General features: G+C 32.6%; 3 protein-coding genes across 4 annotated transcripts; 1 reads left to right on the plus strand and 2 right to left on the minus strand.

Annotated features, from left to right (window-relative positions):
• Positions 1–1,119: 1,119 nt before the first annotated feature.
• On the plus strand, positions 1,120–7,028 carry LOC123716432 (protein naked cuticle homolog). Its single transcript, XM_045672179.1, has 5 exons — positions 1,120–1,421; positions 4,221–4,444; positions 4,869–4,979; positions 5,075–5,526; positions 5,823–7,028. The coding sequence occupies exons 1-5, from the start codon at positions 1,307–1,309 to the stop codon at positions 6,178–6,180; spliced, it is 1,260 nt and encodes a 419-aa protein (XP_045528135.1). The 5' UTR covers positions 1,120–1,306; the 3' UTR covers positions 6,181–7,028.
• Positions 6,985–9,298, minus strand: LOC123716433 (metallophosphoesterase 1-like). Its single transcript, XM_045672180.1, has 7 exons — positions 8,964–9,298; positions 8,698–8,884; positions 8,474–8,615; positions 8,040–8,206; positions 7,681–7,760; positions 7,331–7,603; positions 6,985–7,177 (listed from the first exon to the last, which is right to left on the minus strand). Exons 1-7 carry the CDS (start codon positions 9,060–9,062, stop codon positions 7,043–7,045), a joined length of 1,083 nt encoding a protein of 360 aa, XP_045528136.1. The 5' UTR covers positions 9,063–9,298; the 3' UTR covers positions 6,985–7,042.
• A 1,411-nt stretch (positions 9,299–10,709) lies between these two features.
• On the minus strand, positions 10,710–21,839 carry LOC123716146 (ras GTPase-activating-like protein IQGAP1). Of its 2 annotated transcripts, none has more exons than XM_045671726.1 (14): positions 21,706–21,839; positions 21,151–21,407; positions 20,991–21,068; positions 20,773–20,917; positions 19,624–20,700; positions 18,656–19,488; positions 16,955–17,811; positions 15,956–16,181; positions 15,006–15,170; positions 14,021–14,200; positions 13,377–13,517; positions 12,455–12,602; positions 11,892–12,285; positions 10,710–11,721 (listed from the first exon to the last, which is right to left on the minus strand). In XM_045671726.1, the coding sequence occupies exons 2-14, from the start codon at positions 21,370–21,372 to the stop codon at positions 11,370–11,372; spliced, it is 4,818 nt and encodes a 1,605-aa protein (XP_045527682.1). In that variant the 5' UTR covers positions 21,373–21,407; positions 21,706–21,839; the 3' UTR covers positions 10,710–11,369. The 2 variants fall into 2 exon arrangements, with proteins under 2 accessions (XP_045527682.1, XP_045527681.1); XM_045671725.1 differs by having other exon boundaries at positions 21,529–21,832.
• Between the last annotated feature and the right edge of the window lie 971 nt (positions 21,840–22,810).

The raw sequence follows: 22,810 nt of genomic DNA on the forward strand, positions 1-22,810 counted from the left end.
TGTGTTTACTGTTTTCTCACTTCGTAAATAAGGCAACTGCTACCTGAATCTATGCTCGTTTTTAACCGTTTTTTAAGATATTTCAAAAATGTTCCTCGCCAGTCGTGCCTTAATGAATTTGGAGATACCGATTATTTAGGTTGCGCAACAAAATACTTAAGTATAATTATCTAATAATACTACAACCAAATTCGGATTTGGTATATATAATAATCGACATTTATTCAAACTTTGTTAACATGTATTTTTAAATAACACAACTGATTACATCGTTAGTATTTTAGTTTTTCATGTAACAACTTCTATAAATTGTAGTTTCCTGTAACAAATATACATAATAATCAGAAGATTTTTTTAAAAGTCTGTCATTAATTCATAATAAATCGAATTATGACACGCTTATATAATAAATAATCTTATAGATATAACAGATCATAGTAAGCCATACTACCATTTATGTACCTATCATGTGCATTAGTTTAAATTTGTATCTCCGTACAATTTAATCTTTTTTATAATGGTCGTACCTGGGTCGTCGACCGGAGGATGCCAGCGACTAGCGGACCTATGCTCGTGTGCCCCCTCTATCTTGATTCTGCCCTATACATACTTGTGCTTTCTTTGGCCTAGAAAGAGATTCCATAACTTTAAAGAACAATTGCAGCTAGCCTTAGCTCTAAAAACATAACGTATATTTCAAAGTGTAATGGAGTCTTGAGGACCGATCTTAATTTATTCTCTTTCTCATAAATCTATCCCAACATTTCTATTATAAAAAGAGAAATATAAAGCAATAAATTTTCTGGAAAATTAGTAAAAATACATTAAAAAAAATAATGTCTTAATTTTGGAAATTAAAATATTACTAAACATGTGATATATAATATGTTGTTTGACCAAAACGATATTAAAATTATTCTGAATTCTTTAATTGATTCGGTAAAATCACAGCCGGCAAGTGCAAATCGTTTTTTCTCACTAGCTACCACTAGGTATAAAATCCAAGCACAATAGGAACAATCACTGGTACGGACTACGGAACCGCACCGCGCCTGCCCGCGCTGTTTCGTGGTTGCCCCTTCCCTTCCATCCATCAGTCAGTCACTTAATAAACATTGTGAGAGGCGGTTGTGCTCTCGCTAACAGTGCCCGACATTCACGCGTACAACTAGGTCACGAGGTCTGTTTACGAGTTGACGCTTCGATTTACTTAGTGTTGTGAATGATCGTAGTGGCTGTGCATTTAGTGTTATATTAAAACATCGGCGCTTTTGATGTGTACGTGATGTGTGCGTGAGCGCAGCGCATGACGTGCTACGAAACGTTGAGAGCTTCGGCACCGGCGGCGGACGCCCCCATGGCGCACCACTTCGTCAAGTGGTGGCGCAACAAGTTTAGGAGTGGATATAAGAAATTTAGCAGTAAGTAAAAATACATTGTAAAAATTCCCAAGTGTATGAACTTGTGAAGTTCATTCAAGAGCTGAGGTCGTTTATCTTACCTTAACGGGAAGGCCGTCGTACATTTCGTTTGTGTCTTGTTATTAGGTATTGTACCTATTCATATAATTTAATAAATATATAATTATACTTTTATTAAACCGTATGATGATGTAAGTGGGTAGTTATGAGATATCTTCTTAAATATAAAAAATGTAACTGAAATGTTTTACCTACAAATCTTCATTAGCCACCAACATAAACAAAAGTAATTTAATAATATATAGAACTAGAACAATATAGATCGTTGTGTATCGTAAATATATTTAATGAATGCTTAACCGTAATACCCTTAACGTACGGGTGTGCAGTGCGAGATCAGCTGAGGCATTGTTCCTTAGGACGAAAATATTATGACACTTGTAGTTTTTGAGGATTCATTATCATTAATCTACTAAGATTTTATGAAATAAAAATGCGGGTGCTACCTCCCGAGTCTATCAATGTTGAACAATGTTGATTGAATAAGTAGTTGTAATATTACAGCTTGTTATAGCAATGAGAATTAGATATGATATGATAACAATGAAACAAGCACGAGTTATTTAGAATCATTCATTAAAATTATTTATTAATATAAAATTATTTATTAGCAATACTCCGTCTTACAGGAACGACCATGATTAAACTCTATTATGTAGGCTATTTAGTCACTTTGATCTTATTGATACTAAAAAACAACTTCAAACCCATCTAACACTGAATACTAAGTAGCCAATATACATGAAAATAATGAAACTTCCGCTCTGGAAACGCACATTTGTAATACATCAAAGTGATCAGATATCCTTTTGATCTTGTTCCTATTTCAATTAGTAGATACTTTTTATTTCGTAACGTATCTACGTCAAGCCCTTGGTTTGTAATATAGTTTCAAATTCAAACCGAGCCGCGCTCATTTGATTAACTTCAAAGAGAAAAGTTAAAAGCACTCGCCGAAGCGGAGACAATGATACCTTTTATTTGACATCAAAGAATTCCCCGCCACATGCTTTAAACTTTTCTTTTAGAATATTATGTATAAATGTATAACTTACTTCAATTTATAGTAAGCGGCAGACACAAAGCGCTTTTTCAGAGGTTGGGCTTTTGTTGCATAATTTTAACATGCCCTTAGCAAGCGGTTATTGTCTGTTTACGGAGGCTGTATTACTCTGGAATATGGAAAATCTTTTGATCATTTTTTATATCATGGGCAATGATATTTCTAAATCTATATGTCGATATATTTGAATAACGACGTTAAAGGACTACAAAGCTTAATCTTATAGCTAGACCTAGATAAGTGGCAAAAAATAACATCATATATATATCTCACGGTTCTATATTCTGCGTTCTTCAACATTCTGTCCTCGTAATGGACGTAATGAGGGCATGAATATGGTTAAAGCGTTATTCATTTGTCGTCTTTATTAGTCATTCATGATATGCGTGCATTTCAAGTAAAATTGGTAGAAACATTTTAATTTTCAATTAGTTGTGCTATAATTTGAACAAAGTATACAATTTAGTATGATTTCATTAAAAATTCTAGAATTTTATACTTTTATTGTTAAAACTTTATGGTTGTAATGACTGGAAATGTTGTGGACTGAGATGGAAGCAATTAAAATCAGGGCTAATTAATAAATCAGGGCCAGGCCAGGTGGAGATCAAAAGGCTTGTAAATGAACACGATAACCCTCTTGGAACAATTGTACGAATATGTACTGAATAATCACTTACGATATACTATATCTGTTTACACGAGAAACTTTACTCCTGATAAAGCTGTTCATTCATAGCAATGAAAGACGAGTACTTCAGAGTGTAATTATAAATTTTATTTCGTTGGCTCTATCGTTTAAAATACTTTGTTTAACTTAAACGAGTACTAAAAATATAAATAAATTATAAAAATAAAACTGACACTTACACAAATGGCTTAGGTAAAAGCACTTTAGGAATGCGGTCATTTAAAGCTTTTACTAATCGCCACTAATGGTCCAGCTTATGATAGAAGGTACACTATGTTGTTTCCAGTTTCTCAGATCGTGTAGGATTAACTGATAAATGATTCTTTATTTCCAAATTAAATCCGCAAACACCCTAACATAGTTAAATTCCTAGTATTAGCTGGTTATCCGTTGAGATATTTATTTATAAAAGTAAAAAGACGATTTTTGCTATCCAAATTTGAACGCGTATAATTATCAGAACATTATAATAATTAACTCTATTAAACACATTAAAGGATAACGTCAGCACGTTTTAAATTGAACTGAAAATCTGTACACTTCTAAAAAGAATTCAAGTAGAGTAAAAAATATTTTATTAATAAACGCTCAAATAGGTATAAGTATTACATAGTAGCATAACTTGTGCTTTGCAATCTAAGTAAATATGTACGTTAAATATTTTAAGAAGAAACAAAATCAGTGGCAGATGTTCGTTGGCAAACTCGGGTATTAAGGCATTGGACCGACGTCGATCCGGGCTCACGAGGCCTTCCAGGAAATAACTAAGCCCGCCCTGCGAGCCCCTGTGCCTGCACTCTTTGGATCACGTCCCGCTCGCTTTGTAAAAATCGTTTATGTTTTGCCGACCGTTTTTCTGATAAATTTTTAAAATTATTTTTACAAGTTATTATTTCTTATGTGGTACTATCGCTGTCGTAAAGCAAAATATTTACGGAAACATGTATGGCGCTATTTAAAAAAAAAAAACAATTTATTTTTTCAGTTGGTACTGAGTGCGAGCGCACAGATACTGAAGAATTAGTTGGACGAGCGGCTTCCCAATGCTCTGCTCCACCAGATTTGCTTCCAAGTGAAGCTAGAGCACTACTTCAGCCTTCCACTCCACCACCAATTCCTCAGCGAACATCTGAACCTTGCTCTAAAAAGTCATCTATGCCGACACAAACTCCAGACTACGACGATAACAAACCTAGATTACGTTTTGAGGTAACTACGATTATTTAATTAATGTAAACAATTTAAATTGTTTAAAATAATGATAAAACGGGTTTATTTTTTACGTTTAATCCATCCATAACCTTACTTAACGCTCCATTCATTTTTGTATAATAACAATCGATATCACCTCCACTCATTATAAAGCATTAATGCAAGATGCATCATCTATTTACGTTCTATCTGCGTCCAGGCGGCTCGCTTTGTTTCATAATCAAAGAACGTAAAGGCGCGACTAGTTTCCTTTAAAAGTGAATGATAAGGGCGCCGGTCCCCATCAGCCGACATGCGGTCGATTCTCGGCGCCGCGCCGGTAGTTATCTACATTTTAAACGTACCTACTAATGATCATACTTAAGCCGAATAATTGACCACCTAGTGCGTAAACGTATTGTTAATAATTACATTTTTTTAGGAGTTGACGTGTGACGTAGAGCTTCAGCATCCCGAATCATCCAAACAACAACCACTACAGTTTTCATTTACTTTATACGACCTTGATGGACATGGTCGAATGACTAAAGACGTAAGTTTCATCTTATTATTTTAAAAAAATATGATAAATTAAATTACGTCTATAAGAAATTGAAAATCGGATTAACATAAAATTCTTTATTACAGGATATAGCTGGAATTGTGTCAACAATCTATGAATCTATAGGAAAGTCGGTCACAGTTCCGCATTATGGTTCTAAAACCATTCAAGTACGATTAACTGTTGTGCCTGAAAATGGCCAGACGCGTACACAAAGAGAAAAAGCTAGAAGGAGACGGAGAAAGGAACAAGAAGCCTTAAATTCTGCCACGACTCACGCTGACAACAGCGATAATGAACAACATGATAGATTATCTCACGACGATGATGTGTCATCGAAATCATCATGTTCAGGAGATCGGAAGCCTCCCCCACAGAGGCCGCCACCAATTTTACGCCAGAGGCATCGTCATACACGAAAGGAACACCGAGAACGTAAATACACTAAAAAGAGATCCGGTAGTCTACAAAGACGTGAATTACTCGAGATTATTCAGGCTAATATGGAGAAAAATCACCTGAGCTTTCAAGCTTCAAGGTAACTTAATTAAAATAACTCGCCATTTTATTTGTAAATACCTCGCACTATATCTGTGATGTATTTGTCTATGGTCAGTAAACCATCTTCCATCTTAGTCTGTACGTGATTAAGGAAGTAAGCCTAAATATATTTTATTGGTGAATAAAAATATTATTTTTTGGAATTCACACACAGACATCAATCATAATCGTTTATTAGCTTAATTTTATACAGCTTTAAATATCCCTGATATACAAATTATGGCTAATTTTAGTACTTGAATTATTTTTAACCAAAATATTATGTCTTTCCAGAAAGCCCAGCAGTCCTGTAGCCAACGAAGAAATTTCGAGTAAATATTATAGGATTCGAAATAGGTCGCATACAGTAAACGAAAAGCCCAATTTATATCATAAAGTTAAGACAGAGCATTCAGCAAATGGTTATTTGGATCTTGCGAGCGGAGGCGATTCTAACTTATGCCGATATGATCGGTATCTTCATGCTGTTATATGCTCATCAGCAAAACATGCACATACTGGCTACCATCAGAAACAGAATGCAACTACACGACACGGGCGCGCATCACATCTACCTAATCCTAGATCACGATCACATGAACTTGCATCACCATCGCAGCAACCAAGAGTTCTTCAGATAATATTTTTATAGAATTCATTTAAGGGCAAACCGTCAAGGATGGTCCTTTAACTTTTGTAAATCAGACAATGTCGTTACCAACTTATGTGTAAGTTTAAACCAAACATTGCTGGAAATTTAATAGACAACACTGCAGTGGACATATACATTCTATACAAAGAAGCATGTCCTGAGTATGTCAGCATTCCACATGTTTATATATAACTATTATGTATATAATTTCAGTATTTATTTTATCCAGACATGAATAGTCCGTATTTATTACAGCTTGTATGTAATCAATGTTTTGTAACTAAGTATTACATATTTATTGAAAGTTACATAAGTAGTGGTTAGTCGAAGTATTTATTTTTAGAGCATTTAGCAAAAGTGCCTTAACTGTTTGTTCCAAAATTATCTCTTTCTTTACTGTTATAATACCTAAATATTGCACAGTTTGAGAATGCTCATAAGATAATGTATTTTGTAAAGACTCGTTTAAGAGTTAGAGACTGACTTAGTATGTAAGTGTTAGGTGCTTTGTAAGATTTGTATATTTTTGTTAGAACTATTTCATTCTTGTGTACTTAAACAATACCCTTCTATATTAATTTAAATCTTTTAAAGAAGTGGTACATTTTATTTTATTACCAATATCAGTATTCTTGTAATAGGAATCTCATTTCTACTTTTCATCTACCTCTTATTTAGTAGAAATAAGACTAATTTATTAGGAGCATTGTTTTAACCTGTGCTGTTACATCAGTTTAACTTTGACTGTTGAAGAAATAAGGCTCAATTTGCCTAATTATTATTGTATAGTGTAAAAAGTGCTTGATCTTGTCAACATATTTATTACCAAAATATAACATGAAATTTAATTACAATCTTTAAATTATGCACCTATTTTCCTTATAGTAAATACATAAAAGAATAATAATAATGACATTATCACAGCAGAACTTATCAAAGTTGCTTCTTTTGGAAGACCACATTTATTAACAGAATACTCATCGTTGGTTATGGAAACCTGTAATGGTCAAAAGGGATGATAATTAATGAAAATATACATATTGTAAAATGTGCAGTATTTTGGCAATATGTTAATTGTATTCAAAATGCTAGTTTGTGTAAAGATATGACAGACAATATATGCAAAGACCCTGTGTTAAAATAAACTTACCAACATAAACTTAGGATCAGGCCTGTTCCTCCATGAGAAAGAGGGTACTGAATATTCCAAAAATTCATTACTTTTATAAGAATGTTTCACCAAACATCCATGATGTGTGTGACCACCAAATACTGCTCTAGGTTGTATTTTACTAATGAGGTACTCGGTTGCTTCTTTTGATAAGGCATCTATTTTTAAACGAAACAATTTATTTCGTTCTGGCAAAGGAGGTGCATCTGGTTCTGTACATATGGCATCAGATTTTCGGTATAGTGGAAAGTGCTAAGAAATAAAAAAGTAATTAAAGTTATGTTTGATAACAGTAAACAAAGACAAAGAAAATATAAAAATAATATTACCTGCATAAGAATAGGTTGGGAGTAATTATAGTTGTTATTTTCACAATTTTCAACATTTTTGGAACATTTCATAAGTTTATCTGAAACATATAACAGCTCATGGTAATACTTACCAATATATTTGCCCTTCCAAACATACCCTCAAAAGACCCATACAAATACAAGTACTAAAAAACTAACAAAACTATCTTACTTATTAAAACTTAAAGTAACACAATTATTATATGGATTAATTAAAAGCTTTAAGAATATTAATCCATTCTTCAAAGGTTAAATATGACTTAAAAGCCAACAAACGCTGTTTTCTTCAAACAAACAATTTTTGATGTCTCATAACACATTATATTTATACTACCTACTGGATATAAGTGATATCTGTCTTCGAGCTTCGGTGCACATATTACAGGAATCACCCTCCATTGCCATAGAGTTTATGACAATAATGTGATTATTTTTCAATACCACATGTTGCACCAAAGGAGATTTTAAACGGTCAGTAAATCTTTGTAAGGCCTTTCTTCTGATCCTATAATAAATAATAAAAATTCAAGATAGGTACATACTTTTATACAGTATAGTAGACATAAAGCAAAAATGTTAAGCTTTACAACCTACTGACTAAAAAAATTTAGTCAGCATTGATTATTGGGTTAAGTTTATAGTCATTATAATCTATCCCCATCTGTCTACAGGGCAGCAAAGACCAGTGATACAGATAACTAATTATGTACAAATTCTTCAGTAAGAAATATATTAAAAAAAACCAAATGTGGTAATGACAACAGATACCAACCTATTATGGAAACCAATATCATGGTTCCCAACTGCCATATACATTTTAATATCTTTTGGTAATGCAAAGAGACTATAGAAGCGATCCACATATTCATTAAATTGTTGGTCATTAGTCCATTCACCTTCATCAAACAGGTCTCCTGTAAATTAAATTTAAAATATTAGTTAATGTTGTTTAGAATACTAATTGTAACAAATTTTGTGACTATTTATATTACTTACCCAATACAAATACAACATCAGGCCTATGTATATTAATAACTGCTTGAAATGCCTGATGCATTTGCCATTCTCGTCTTAGCTTATCTAGCCAGTGCCCTCTGAAAGGCCCTAATAAATGTGTATCTGCCAATATGAATGCCTTAAGAACTTCCTTATTACTAGTATTTGTTAACGTTGGCCAACTACACTGTAAAATTATTACATTGCCATTATTTAACAAGCTTATGAAAGTATAAGCAGTAATATTTTTTTATGGAGAGAATTACCTGAGCGATAACTATATAATATATAACAAATTCGCAATATAATCCAATCAACGCCAAGCCAACAATTAAATTCAATAACTTTTTAGTAACTCTTCGCATTTTTTCGTGTGAAACTCATTTACGACCTTAAACCTAATTGAACGCATACAGCCACTAAAGTTTGAAAACCCGGCAGTAATTTTTCTTTTATATAGTATACATAATATTATACTAATAGTATTTACTGCGAAGTGTGAACTGTGAACCAAAAACTTAGAAAGAGGTATCTATTTGATTAGTTATCAGTTATCATTGATAACAAAGTTCAAAACAGAATACAAAATCTCAGAAATATAATAAAAAAAGTAAAAGAATTTGAATTTTGTTCAAAATTTCAAATTATAATGTGAAAGAACCTTTTATGTCTAGCATCTGCTGACATCTGTCTAATGTCAGTGTCATTACTTAATATTATTGTTATTCGTAGTCCTAGTAGTAAGCAAGACTTGGCCCTTCATTAAAAAAGGCCCTTCATTCAACTTCTTTTTATAGAAAAATCCAAGAAATTTATAGATTCAATGGAAATTTCTTTTTCTCAAACACACACTCATATATATCAAATCTGAGTTACCATCAAATATTGTTGACACACTACAGAGTACTTTCATTTCAACTACGTACGATGTTCGACGGTACACACATTACTATCGTACGTAAATTGTACGATAATTTCCACTATGATGCAAATATTTATGATTTCACCATATCGTTCAAAAAGTATACAGTATCGTTCGTCGCGAATTTTTGATCCGCTTTTACGAAAAGTTTAAACTGTAAGTGAGTGTAGATATAGAATGTCTATTTAGTTAAAATTTAGAAAATTACGCTTGATTTCATATTTTTTACACAAGAAAAATGTTAGCACGTTTATTTCACTTATAGAAGGAAGGGTCTGGGCTATACGTGGAACACTGATTGAATATTTTATAAATTAATGGAAAAAGTGAAGTCTACAGGATTTATACTAAAACGTATGTGCAACATATTATTGTCATGTTTCATATGATTTTTTACTCATTTTTATTATAGATGCGATCGTTTACGTCTTCCAAAGTACAAGCAATTACTTATTATGATTCTATAATCAAACTTAGACTAAAGAACTTAGCCTAGTTCTTGAGAACTGTACTCCCGAGTAGATACATTGTCTCCACGTCCGCGGTCTTTTACGTTACGAGAACTATATTAATGATTATGAATTCTTACATAAACGTTTTCAGACTCATACATCCTTTACTTGTGCGCGAATTTTCTACTCTTTTCTACATAGGTATAAACGACCTTAACATTTGTTTTTCGGATATATTTATATATCTTTGGATAGCTGAAGATCAAAATTGAGATATTAAAATCTGGTTTCATTGAATATAGCAAGAGCTTTTCCTTAATTGTTGAAACCCTAAAATATGTAATATGTTGTGTTTATTCACCATACTATGTATATAGTATATCCTATTGATATTAAAACCAAAGAAGAACGTCGAAAAAAACAAATTAATATTAGCCTCATTTATTTTAAAAAGTATAAAAAGGTGTGGTTGTTACAAACCCAATACAAAAATATAAAAAAAAAATTGATTAATACTTTAAAATCACGAAAGTTTTAAAAATAATAAAACATTCGTTTTCTCAAATTCAATCATTAAGCTTGATGTATAATGATATTTCATCATATAACAAAAACACAATAAGTAATTTAGTAGATAATAATATTTTGGTGTAAAAAGGTACATAGTTTAATTTATGTTCAAAATCACAATAATGCATAAATTAAATAAAATTATTAAAACAAATACGGTCAAAATTACGTATTTAAATCAAACCTAAAAATAGGCTTGCTCAGGAAAGTAAATTAACATCTAAAAATACATAAAATCTAATTAACATTATCACATGGAAAATTTCATTTGTCATTTGATTCATTAAAACATACACCTCCAATTATTGTCCTTCAGTTTTTTCAAGACTAACACTGACTCATCACGTGAGCAGGGGAGTGAGAATATAAAACGAACGACGAAACGATTCTACGTACCATTCGATTGTGATTGGGGAACAGCGTTTCTAGTACCATACGCGTACACGCAACATGATACTTAATGCATTACATCCATTCGACCTATCACAATCGAACGCAACGTTGCGTTTTGCGTCCTTCGTTTTACATTCTCACCCCCTTTTGGTAAAATTCGTCAGTCTGCTGTAAGAATAAAAGCGCATACAAGGACACGTTCTGATATTTACTATATACCATTAGTATAAGTTATAACTTAAAATATGGGCCGATAAGTGTGGGTAGTATAGCACACATGCTTGAATTATACTCAAATACATAAAAATCAATTGCAAAGTGATTTTTATTCTTAGTCATTTATAAAATTTACTGTTCAATAAAAATATTAGTAGGTTGACATTGATTTTTGCTTTTCCAAACATGTCCATTATCGCACTACCCTCATATTGTTTTTGCAGCAGATCCTGGATATCAATATCAACAGATTCCATTTCGACACCCATGAACTTTCCTTTAATCGTAAATACGCCATTATGATTAGTAGGTGCGATTTCAAATTGAACGTTTTTGAATTGCGACGTCGAAAGTCCATCTATTTCAAGAAGTATACCCCGTTCTAACAATTTTGCACCAGAATACTTTACAGTCAATTTCGACTTCAATTTCTTTATATCTTTCCCGGATCTTAAACAGGCGTGAACGCTCCTAAAAACCAATGGTCAAGTACAATATTATTGTGTATTTAATAAATAACATACATTTTTGGTAATTTGTTAGTCTTATTGAGATTCATGCAGCATATTAAAAAAAAAATTAATTCAATGAACATATTTATTATACTACCTACATATATAAAATAATAATTCAAAAAGTACCTTTTCCCAGCATGAAGATTAGCAAGACATGACTTAATATACTGATCGTAAGACTTGCATTTCTCCTCATAGTACTTTGTCTTCTCTGATAGACTTTGTTTAGTTCGGGTAAGTGTCGCTAGAGCGCGCCTCTGCGCTTGTCGATACTTCCCTTTATTACAAAGATCTAACGCTATAGATGTTATTAGGGCTTGATAACCATCTTCCCTCGTCACGTAGCCTTCATCTTCAAGCATTTGAAGATTGCGTCTTAGTTTAGCGATATGTTCTCTTAAAGACATCGCTTCATCGGCACGCGCTTGGCCCGAATATATTCGTCTTTGTACTTTCTCATTGTATTTCTCTTGTTGTTCTTTTGTAGTTCCTATACATATGGCTTCTAAAAGATGTTCACCTAGAAATATTGCGATTATTAAGTTCTGGTTATTTAACGATTATAACTTTCACTCATTATCAGACTTAATACATATATAATAAATGGATTTAATGATTAGTATAGAGTTTAGGTTTAAAAGGTAAACATGAAGGTGTAATACCAAGGTATACTGATATTTTTTACTTACCACCGAGGAAAGGTATTATGGCGACGCAAAGCTCCTTGGTTTTGATAAACAGCTTATTCACATCCGTCATATCATCAGCGAGCGTTTGAAATTTATTAACAAGAGCCAAACACACTTCTAGTCGAGCGTTCTCTTCTGTGTCAGCCGTCTGAAAAATTAAAAAGATATATATCCGCGGTTTTGTTATTAGACGTATGTTTCAAAGTTGTTAATTGACATTTAGACTTGTCATTTTTTTCCTTTCTTGGCCTGCACGGTTTGCGCGTCAGCCATGCAAAAAAGGGAGGAAATGTGTTATTAGATTTATTTTATTGGTTTGGAAATTGGATCGGAATTTTGAAAAGGATCAGATAAATTAGGTATATAATAAGTACATAAATGATTATAATTTTAAATTGTTATGATAAATGAAACTGGCTAAAATTCTATATACATCAATATTTATATTAGATAGAAGGATAGAGATTGAAGTAGGAAAAGGAATTTTAATGGACAAAAGCGAGGAAATAAAAGCGGTGGACTTGTCTTATTAGCAGGTGAGCGAAGCTTTGAAGTAAACGTCAAGGGAATATGGAAAAATAAATCAAAATCGTTTGACATAAATTTAAACTACAATCCATAATCTGGGGAATTGTCTCCGTCTCTGCTTTTGAAAATCTATACTAATATGATAAAGTGTCTTTGTGTCATGGAGGATTATATAAAGGTTAGGGGTGATATAAATTTGCGCTCCGATCATACTAACTCGGGACACATCTAGTAATAAAATATTTTAAGAAGCAAAATTAAATAATCACTATCATACCGTTTCGACGATGGTCTCGTGTAGATAATTTTAATTAAAAATTTAAACAAGTTTAAAATGAACAGATTTTTAGATTTTTTCTTCATTTGTGTTCATAGGTAAGCGGTAAAAACTTACCGAATTAAGGTCCCTAGAAGCAAGGTGTGCCACACTGGGTACTTCTCCCAAGTCGTCAAGTAATATGTTGAGTCGATCATCAGGGTCCGGCGCAATCACATCTTGGTACTCTATTAATAGGGCGTGAGTGTCCACTATTTCCTGTTAATTTAAATTAAAATTTTATATTGTCAAATGTAAAAACGATTACACGTATAACATGATATATATATGACAAGGAGAAGTAATTTTGTCATGTCTAGTGCCAATTATAAAGAAATTGTGCCTACAGTACGTCTAAGTGTGTTTTTACGCGTTTTTACACGTGTACGTTATATTTTAGTCAGCACATACACACTGAAAAAAAATACAATTTAATCGTCTATCAATACTAGAAAAATCTAACGAGTTAGAGTACTACCACCGCCTAAATAAAAACAGCAAGATCCTAGATCGAATTACCGGCGAATCAATAACTGTTACGGGTTTAAAAAAACAAGAATATCTATCAATAATATCTATCTATCTCGTGCACTATTGGCGGCTTCAACCATCTTATTAGACCTTAGAAGCGTACCACATTTGACGAAGCTTATACCTGTATAATGTTAACAACCACAAAAAAATTATATAATATGAAGAAGACGAAAGAGCCGTTACGTCACCTGAACAGTAATATAAATATGTGGTTGGTGTATGAGCGTGGCCTCGGTGTATTCGTCAACTGCGAAGTATTCCTCTAGGGTTGGTCCACGGCAGCATCGTCTAAACAGCTCCTTCATCTTCTCGTGACAGTCCACTATAAACGGATTCAGGCAACGGAGGTGACTTGACTCTTCACCAAACTAGAAATTTTTGAATTTATTAAACGTAATTCCCGATTTTGACCAACATTGTGTTAGCTTCTAATATTAATTTAATTAAATTCTAAACATTTTTATGAAACATATTCTTAAGAATCTTGCTACAAGTGCGCATATGCAATATTTACTCATTTCACTCGTTCGGTTGTTTACGAGTTGTTACGAATGACTCGACTATTTTCCCGAAGTGGGATGGTCGAGTCGGAGGAGGGAGTTGTGATTATAAAAGAGGTTGTGACACATGCGCACGGGCATTTTCTTCGTACAAGTTTGAAGTTATACAGTTCACGTAAAATCAGTGAAGTAAATTATAGTGAATTAAGTCATCATTGAAGTGTTTAATTTCCTACCCTAAGAACTAAATCAACTACCGCTAACAATTGGTTCCACCTATGACTCATTTTGTTTAAGATTCTGTGCATCGTGTCACTTTGATATTGAAACTAAATATTACAAAAATAATATGCTATTTAAGAGTTATTAAGGAGGAAATGTAATCGACCATTTGTCTATACTAATGTTTTCATACATAATTATATAATCTAGATATAAGACACAGGAAACCTTTTATCTTAGGATTTTAGGCTAGGCGAATTAAGACAATCTTCACTGTGCAAATAAACTAAACCATTAACCAAAATTTATAAGATTGTGGATGAGTGTCTACAAAAAAAGTTATAAATAAAAAACGAATAAAGGAAATTAGTGCTGTTAAATTATCTACATAATGTAATTTCTTAATTCTTTTCAAGTTTTCAATATAATTGATTCGTAAAAAACCTCTTACCCCTTTATTCGCCGCCGAAAAATGCAATATCTTGGCAATGGAAGCCAAATTTTTCCGTTGATCAGTAGTAAGACTGCTACCATTCGACATGTTTATTATGTGGAATGCATCAGGGGCCACAATAGCAGCATTAAAGAACTGATAATATACTAAATTTCCTATAACCTGTAATAGAAAACGGATTTTAGCGATAATTTTCTCATCCTTTCGAAATACACTAATGTCTTTTGGAGCTTTGTATGCTTCAAAGCTTTATATTAAATAACACATCATGTTAAATAAAGCCAATGCTTTTAATCTAGCGTTCTTGGGATTCTGATATAACTAGCGTTAACGGTATCTATTTTTGTATTTAACTTATAATAATAATGCTATAATATCCGTTTGTCAAATTGTTGTTTACAGATAAATACAAACAATAATTCATTTCAGTTAAATTATCCCGCTTTGAAACGAATATAATGCTAAATGTAATATAACGAATCTTTTTGTTTCAGTTCAGTATTGGCTGGTTAAAATAGAAAAAAAGGGATATTATAAAAAAGGATCAGTGAATAGCCACTCAGTCTCTGTCTAGTGGCGAGTGATCTACATCAGTAGCCACATGACACGATATAAGGGACCATAGTCAATTAAAAATGATTGACGATATTAAAGGTAAAAAATTAAATCAACTTCAAATACCTATCGACATTATTTAACTATGTTGCTATATAATACATGTCCCCTCTAGAAATGCGTGTATATCTCCCAAACGTCAAAAACGTCAGTTGGAATATATAATATATAATTTTAAACAAAAAGGGTTACCTCGATATCACTAAACTATTGTGGCCAATCATACAAACATACTTTTACTTAGAAATTAATTAAAAGAAATATTGTTCAATTCCAGCAATATCACATACAGGTCAAACTGCTTTTTCTTGAAGTCCGACAATAATACCAACCTTCAAAATATCCTTTTCAGGCGTATGAGGGAACTTAGTGGTCAGCGATCGGTGTAATACTCTCGCCATATACGTAATACAAAATGGTAGTAAGTCGGTCGAGGAAGTAATTTTATCAAGGAACATGAGAACTACACTTTTTAATTGAGTCAAAGCTTTTTCTAAGCGAGTTTGGACTTCTGGATATGTCAATGCTTCCTCTTGTGTAACTGTGTATGGAAGTTTCCTGTAATATAACTATGGGTATAGGATTGGTATGTTTTTACCATGGCAGCAGTGTTGGCCTAGTGGCTTTAGCGCGCGACTATTAAGCCTGGTCGTAGGATCGAATCCAGGCTGTTCACTTATGACTTTCTATGTACGCAATCATACACTTAGGTATGATAAGATAGGAAAACATCGTGTGAAAATCGGTATTACGGCACTTGCCTGTTAGAAAAAGAACAAATTATCACGAAACAGATGCAGAAATCTGAATCCTAGACCTAAAAGGTTGTGATGCCTCTGTATTTTTATAGAATTTTCAGATTTTTTTATTGCGTCTTTAAGTTTCAGAGAACGGATTTGAACCATTTATAAGTAGTTAGAATGCACATATAAAAACTTATACTAATATAGATGTGTTTTAAAAAAATTATATCCCTGTTATTTGCATTTATTTTAAAAATATATTCCATAATAGCCCAGCTAGGATAGGCTTGGTTAAGCAAGTACGTGATCGACATTACGAAACGCGTTTTTTTTTTCATTTTTGATTGAAGCGGAGCAGAGGTTTAAACGCACGACTTTAGGGTTAAAATAGGATACTTTACATAGATATTGCTCTTGGAGAAAATAGTCGATAATGAATAATTAAACAGATTTAATAATCATTTATAATACTTATGTTAAAAGCGTACACAACGCCTTTTGCCTATAGGAAATTTAGTGTATTAAGTGGATGTGTTTTGTTTTAATCCTGTGTAACATTGCAATTTTAATGAATACTAATTTACTTACGATATCTGACCAGTTTTCATTTCCGTCTCATTCCTCCACGCTTTATAAATCTCAATAGGCCCAGTCTCGATATTTAACTCTCTATCTTTAATAATTTTCTCAACTAAGGGCCCAATTATTGTTTGAAGACTATTCAGCCCTGACAGTTGCCGGGACAAACTGACAGCCATCTTAAGTACTAAGGGTGTTGACGCTATAATATCAAATGGTTTCGCTACTTTACAACTGATTTCCTCCTCTAATGTAAACCTAAATAATTTTAACAGTAAATATTCATCCCTTGTATACGCCCCAAAGTTGTACAGACTCAATACAACATTCTGAAGAAAAGAATTTGTCTTATTCTGTGGTATACAAAAAAGAAGTTTTGATAGATATGTCGGATTGGTCTGCAGTTCGTAAAATAGATGTTGGTAACCATCTAACAGTCGCTTACTCTCCTTGGTTAACGACTTTAACCCTTTAACAGCTGAGGAAATAGTCATTAAAGTCCCCTTAGAATCTTTATTTACAGCCAGCTTCGTAATTGACGTATGCTTAACCATATGATTGAGTTTTAACCCATGTGCTGCAACTTCTTGTAACGCGATTCGATTTTGAACGAGTAAACCAATTTTTAGATCCATATCGTCAATTTGTTTTGATAATTCTTGATTTTTTCGTATGGAATGCACGACTTCCGATTTAAGGGTTTGCAATTCGATTTCTCTGTCATAGTCCTCTGTAGTGAAATCCAGCATGTGAATGAACTTTTTGACAACCCTAAGTGGAGGATTGTCAGAGTGGAATAAGGAGGTAAATGCTTGTCTCGCACGTCGTCCACGCCACAAGGCTTGAATTTTAACTATTTTTTGCTCCTGAAACGAAATTAATTTATTACAAAAAGGTTATAATAAAATCACCATTCTTGACGGGAAGTAGTTAAAAAGGTTTCAGCAACATAATTTTTATTTTGTAGATGTTGATCAATTTTATTTAATGACCACGTAATCGCAAGTAACAGAAATAAATTTACATGAACTTCTAAAGATAAAATCTGCGTCATTGCGTTTATGTACAACCCTTTTAAAAAAATCCTATTTTATTATTTAATTATATTTAATATTATTTCTTAAGAAATTATTCTTAAATTTCAATAACATAATTGTTTTTGCTTAGTATACATTATAAAAATGTTTACAAGCGCGTGCAGCCTGCCGTTTGTGAGGCAAAGTACTCTTTCGCCAACGACTAATCAACGTTGATTTGTTGATAAAGACGTCATAAGAATCTGGCGTTTATTTGCTAAAATTTTAAAAATATGTATTCTTATGATTTTATAGATATTTAAACAAGATTACTACTGAATTATAATGATGTATTATTAATATTTGAGCAGTTTTGGCCTAGTGGCTACAGCATGCGACTCTAGGTTCGATCCCCGGCTGTGCACCATTCATCATGTGATTTTCTTTCTAAGTGCGCATTTAACATTAGCTCGAACGGTGAATAACATCGTGAGGAAACCGACTGGCCTTAGACCCAAAAAGTCGACGGCGTGCGTCAGGCACAGAAGGCTGATCACCTACTTGCCTATTCGATTAACAAATGATTATGAAACAGATACAGAAATCTGAGGCCCAGACCTAAAAAGGTAGTAGCGCCATTGATTTATTTTATTATTAACATTACAAAAAAACATTTAAGAATAAATAATTTTACCTGCACTTTATACCAAACTAAGGGGTTAAGCTTCCTCTCTTGTTTTAGTTTTGCTTCAATTGTCTTCATTTTTATAAGTGTACCATACTTTTGACGGGCTAAAATCTGCCTCCACCATGACTGTATATATATAATTGCTTCCACATTATTTTTTAAGTACTGATGCCTTCTCACTCTCTGCCTTATTAAGAATCCTCGACAATGAGCTTGGAATTTTGATACTGTTTTCTCAAAATGTTTCTGCTTATATGTGTTTATGTGGTGTTTGTTTGTTTTCTGAACAACATGTAGTATATCTTTTTTAGTCAAGTAACGTGCATAAGGCACAAAATCTTTTGGTGTCGTCCAGCTATATGTGAATGATTCCATATCTATATACACAGTATTCCCAGCATCTGTATGGCAGACTATCCATGGACATATATTATGACCTTTTTTCTTCAGTGCTTTAGAAAACATTTGGAAATACATGTCTCGACACGAGTTCTCCACTAAACTTGAATTACATAGTAAAGGACAAGTTAACAATTCCCAAAATGTGTTTACGTCATTTCTTAATATAGACGAATTGAATTCAACAATAGCTTCAGTGAATTCTTTTACTTTAATCGATTCGTCATTTACGTCATCAATAGCTTTAATAATATCGTCTAACCACAGATTTTCGGCCTCTTTTAGTAGGAGTCTTTTCTTTAATACCCTCATATAGAGATGATATTCCTCTTTATGCAAAGGTAGTGTTAGTTTTAAGGCAGGATTTTTCAATAAATTTATTAACACATCAACATTCTCGTCAGAAACAGCCTTATTGATACTATCTACTAACTGAACCACTGAAAGAAATAATATATGTTATGTTTATAAAGCAAAGAGCAATTTTAATAAATATTGTATAGAAAAGTCATTACAACTGAAATATGTCCTAGAAAATGGTATATGCAATATATATATTAAAAAAATATACATACATTCGTCATTATCATCATCTTTAACATTGACCATTTCAATGGTATCACGAATATCTTCTAAAGTTAAGAGTGGACATTCACATTGCTCCCTAAACTTTACTTCAAGGGCTGAAACTAAAGCTGAAAAGTATCGGCGGCGGCAATGAGGACGCAACATTTCTAGATGAACCTGATTTGAGTTCAATGTCTTCCATACAGCATTTTCATCACCCCTCTCTAAAGCTTCTGATATTGATGCTATTGCTGTCAAATATGACACAGATGCTGCAATTTCACTTTCATTCAGATTCTTTTCTAATTCACACTTCTCTAGCCTCATCTCTTCATATAAAAGAGGCATGGCAAACCTGTTTATTTTAAATCTTAGTCCCAAATGGGGATTTGTCAATGATCTGTACAAATCATCGGTTGTTCCTTCATCCAGAGCATTGTTTACATCTGCGATCGCTGTTTTATGTCCAACATGTTCAAGTGATTTTCTGTTGCCATCGTTAATAATATTTTGAAATATTTTGTGCCAATTTGTTATACTTTCAACATCAACATCTTTGCTGTTTTCGGTTAATTCTTTTATAACATCACAATAAAAATCAAGATTATCAGGACTGTAACTTTTTAATTTAATCCAGTCTTCATTAAATGTTTTGTGTAAACTGTTGATATCATTCCTTTCACATGCTTTACATACTGACTTCCATGCATATTTAAAATTAGTTGCTGTTATGTATCCCTGTATCTCAACTAATGTCAATATCTCATTATATTCATCAGGGACATAGCTATCATTTAAAGAATGATTAAGGGCAACTTGCATTTTTTGTTGCTTGGCAGTTTTTAATACATTTTTATATTCATCAACTAACTTATTTTGGATGTGCTTTAACTTAAGTTGAGGGTTTAACAAAGCTGCTGTTATAGGTTTTTCAGAGTCCAAAATATCATTAAGTTCAACTAGTGCTTTATAGGTAATACTACCATCATTATTGTTACCAGATAAGAGTCCACTTATTTTCTGAAATGCTGGCAGAGGGTGTTTAAACTTTTGCAGGTCTTTAGAAACCAAATCAAGTTGTTCATCTAAAACGAAAATAAATTTAAAAATGTTTACATAGAAATCAACTATTTATCTGGCTAAAGTTATGTGCATACCTGTAAAAACAGCTTTACCGAAAACATCATTAATAAGGGGTGCCTTGCCTATTTTGAACAAGTGAGAACTTAATGCATGTAGACAATAGATCACCCTTGGCATATTTTTGTTATCATAAATATCCGTTGTTTCTGGTTGGAAAGTCTGGAAAAATATTATGATTATTAAAATTAAGTTTGGCTTTATATGGAATAGATAATCTACAACTATCTCTTACCACAGGTAGTTCTGTTAACTTCAGTACTTGTAAAAATTTATTAATATTATCAGTATGTTTAAACTGCAGCCCAAGTACCTGAAATATTTATGACATTTCATTACATTCAATGTACGTCAATATTGGATACGTTCAACAACAATTTTAAGAAATTTAGTACCTTGTATCTGCGTTGATCAATGTCATAAATTTTATTAAAAGGGAGCACATCAGGTGCAATAAAGTGGCCTAACTTAGCTAAATATACACCATTTCTAAGACATTCCTCAAATTCCACAGCAGGAGGAAGTGTTTCTTTAATACATGCCTCCATCCATGTTTTCGCTTCTTCAAGGCGACATAAATATTCATATGCAATTGTTCTTTGCCGAATAGTATCCATCTCCTGGGCAGTTTTGCGTACATCATTATCGATTGCTTGAAATAACGATTATACATAGTTTATAAGTTTTACTCGATATTTAGGATTTCTAAATGTCAGTGCAAAAATTAATACGCAAATCTTTAAAAGAAGACAGACAAGTGGATATTAACTTACCGTCGTCTATTTTCCCTATAAGGGTCTCGTTAAGGTCTTTTCCCATATTTGATGGTGTTAATTATTTTAGATGTTTTTTTTTTAAATAAACACACATTTATAACGAATCCAGCAAAACTAAATTACGGTAGTATTTTAACATATCACCACTAGACTAAATATTTAGAAGACACTCACTATTAAATTGAAAAAATATCACATATCTGTTGTTAAGAAAACAATATATTTTTTTCGTAAACAATCATTTTACTAACAATGAACAGGCGGTAGTATACCTACTAGCCGAAATTGAAAAGCGGTTACAAAATTAAATTTTAAAACATCAATGTCAAACACTCAAGCAAACTGATCATTGACAAAATAATAACAACGCTCTATATCCGGTCAGTCACTGTTTAAAATAATAATAGTAAGGAAAGGGAGACCGCGATATTATATACAAACATATTACGAAGGATAATGATTTCTTTAAGTATGCATATTTGGTCATTTGACCAAATATAAAGTATTTGACTATTTGACAGCAGCTAAAATTGGGAATTCGAAACATTTTTTTATATTAAATTTGTAAAATCTTTATTTTCGATTCAACCTAAGCTTCAGAGCCGATATCATGTAGCAGGAAATATCACTCCATGTAGTGTTGGACTCCAATATCCAATAACCAAGCAGTTTATGACATACCTAATAGAGTCACCCTTATGCTCGGTTCACATTATTCCAGTCCAGTAATCCAGTGAGTCATTCCAGTCATTCAAAAGCTGTTAGATCGGTAACACTACAGTAACAATGCTTTCAAGAAAGAAGTTTAGGAATTGTTTTAAAACTGTTCAATTATTACTGTTAGAAGAAGTAGTTGATGAAGTGGAAGAAGAACTAAAAAGAAAAAAGCGGATTTGGGTGAGAACTTGGATAAGCGAAAGAAATGAAAAAGGAGGCTCAGCAATGCTTTTGCAACAGCTAAAATTAGAAGATCCCTTGGAATACAGATTTTGATTTGATTTTTTGCATCCTCTACTGTAAAACCTTCTATTTGCATACCACCACAAATTTTGTGCAGGGCGGATTGGCGCATGCCTTTGTGTTTATAAAATTCCGAAGTGATATCCCACAAACACACATGTTCTCTGTATAAAGAAATAAATTGAAGAGTTTGGTTTTCAGTTAACTTCATTGTTCGTAATTACCTATAAAATTCCATAAAATAACAACAATGTTTGTTCACTGTTAAACGAATATTCAAGCACTGGATTGGCCGTTCACACTTTAGGGTCGTTTGGTT

This window comes from Pieris brassicae, chromosome 11 (assembly GCF_905147105.1).
Source record: "Pieris brassicae chromosome 11, ilPieBrab1.1, whole genome shotgun sequence".
In the NCBI taxonomy this organism is placed as follows: Eukaryota; Metazoa; Arthropoda; class Insecta; order Lepidoptera; family Pieridae; genus Pieris; species Pieris brassicae.

Excerpts from the sequence above, each read along its gene's own strand:
- LOC123716432 (XM_045672179.1), top strand. The coding sequence starts at position 1,307 with ATGACGTGCTACGAAACGTTGAGAGCTTCGGCACCGGCGGCGGACGCC. Across the intron at positions 1,422-4,220 it reads TGGATATAAGAAATTTAGCA|TTGGTACTGAGTGCGAGCGC; the intron begins GTAAGTAAAAAT and ends TTATTTTTTCAG. Across the intron at positions 4,980-5,074 it reads ATGGTCGAATGACTAAAGAC|GATATAGCTGGAATTGTGTC; the intron begins GTAAGTTTCATC and ends TCTTTATTACAG.
- LOC123716433 (XM_045672180.1), bottom strand. The coding sequence starts at position 9,062 with ATGCGAAGAGTTACTAAAAAGTTATTGAATTTAATTGTTGGCTTGGCG. Across the intron at positions 7,604-7,680 it reads CCCAACCTATTCTTATGCAG|CACTTTCCACTATACCGAAA; the intron begins GTAATATTATTT and ends TTTATTTCTTAG. Across the intron at positions 7,178-7,330 it reads CTGATCCTAAGTTTATGTTG|GTTTCCATAACCAACGATGA; the intron begins GTAAGTTTATTT and ends TGACCATTACAG.
- LOC123716146 (XM_045671725.1), bottom strand. The coding sequence starts at position 21,574 with ATGGGAAAAGACCTTAACGAGACCCTTATAGGGAAAATAGACGACG. Across the intron at positions 21,408-21,528 it reads TATAGGGAAAATAGACGACG|CAATCGATAATGATGTACGC; the intron begins GTAAGTTAATAT and ends CGTTATTTCAAG. Across the intron at positions 21,069-21,150 it reads TTGATCAACGCAGATACAAG|GTACTTGGGCTGCAGTTTAA; the intron begins GTACTAAATTTC and ends TAAATATTTCAG.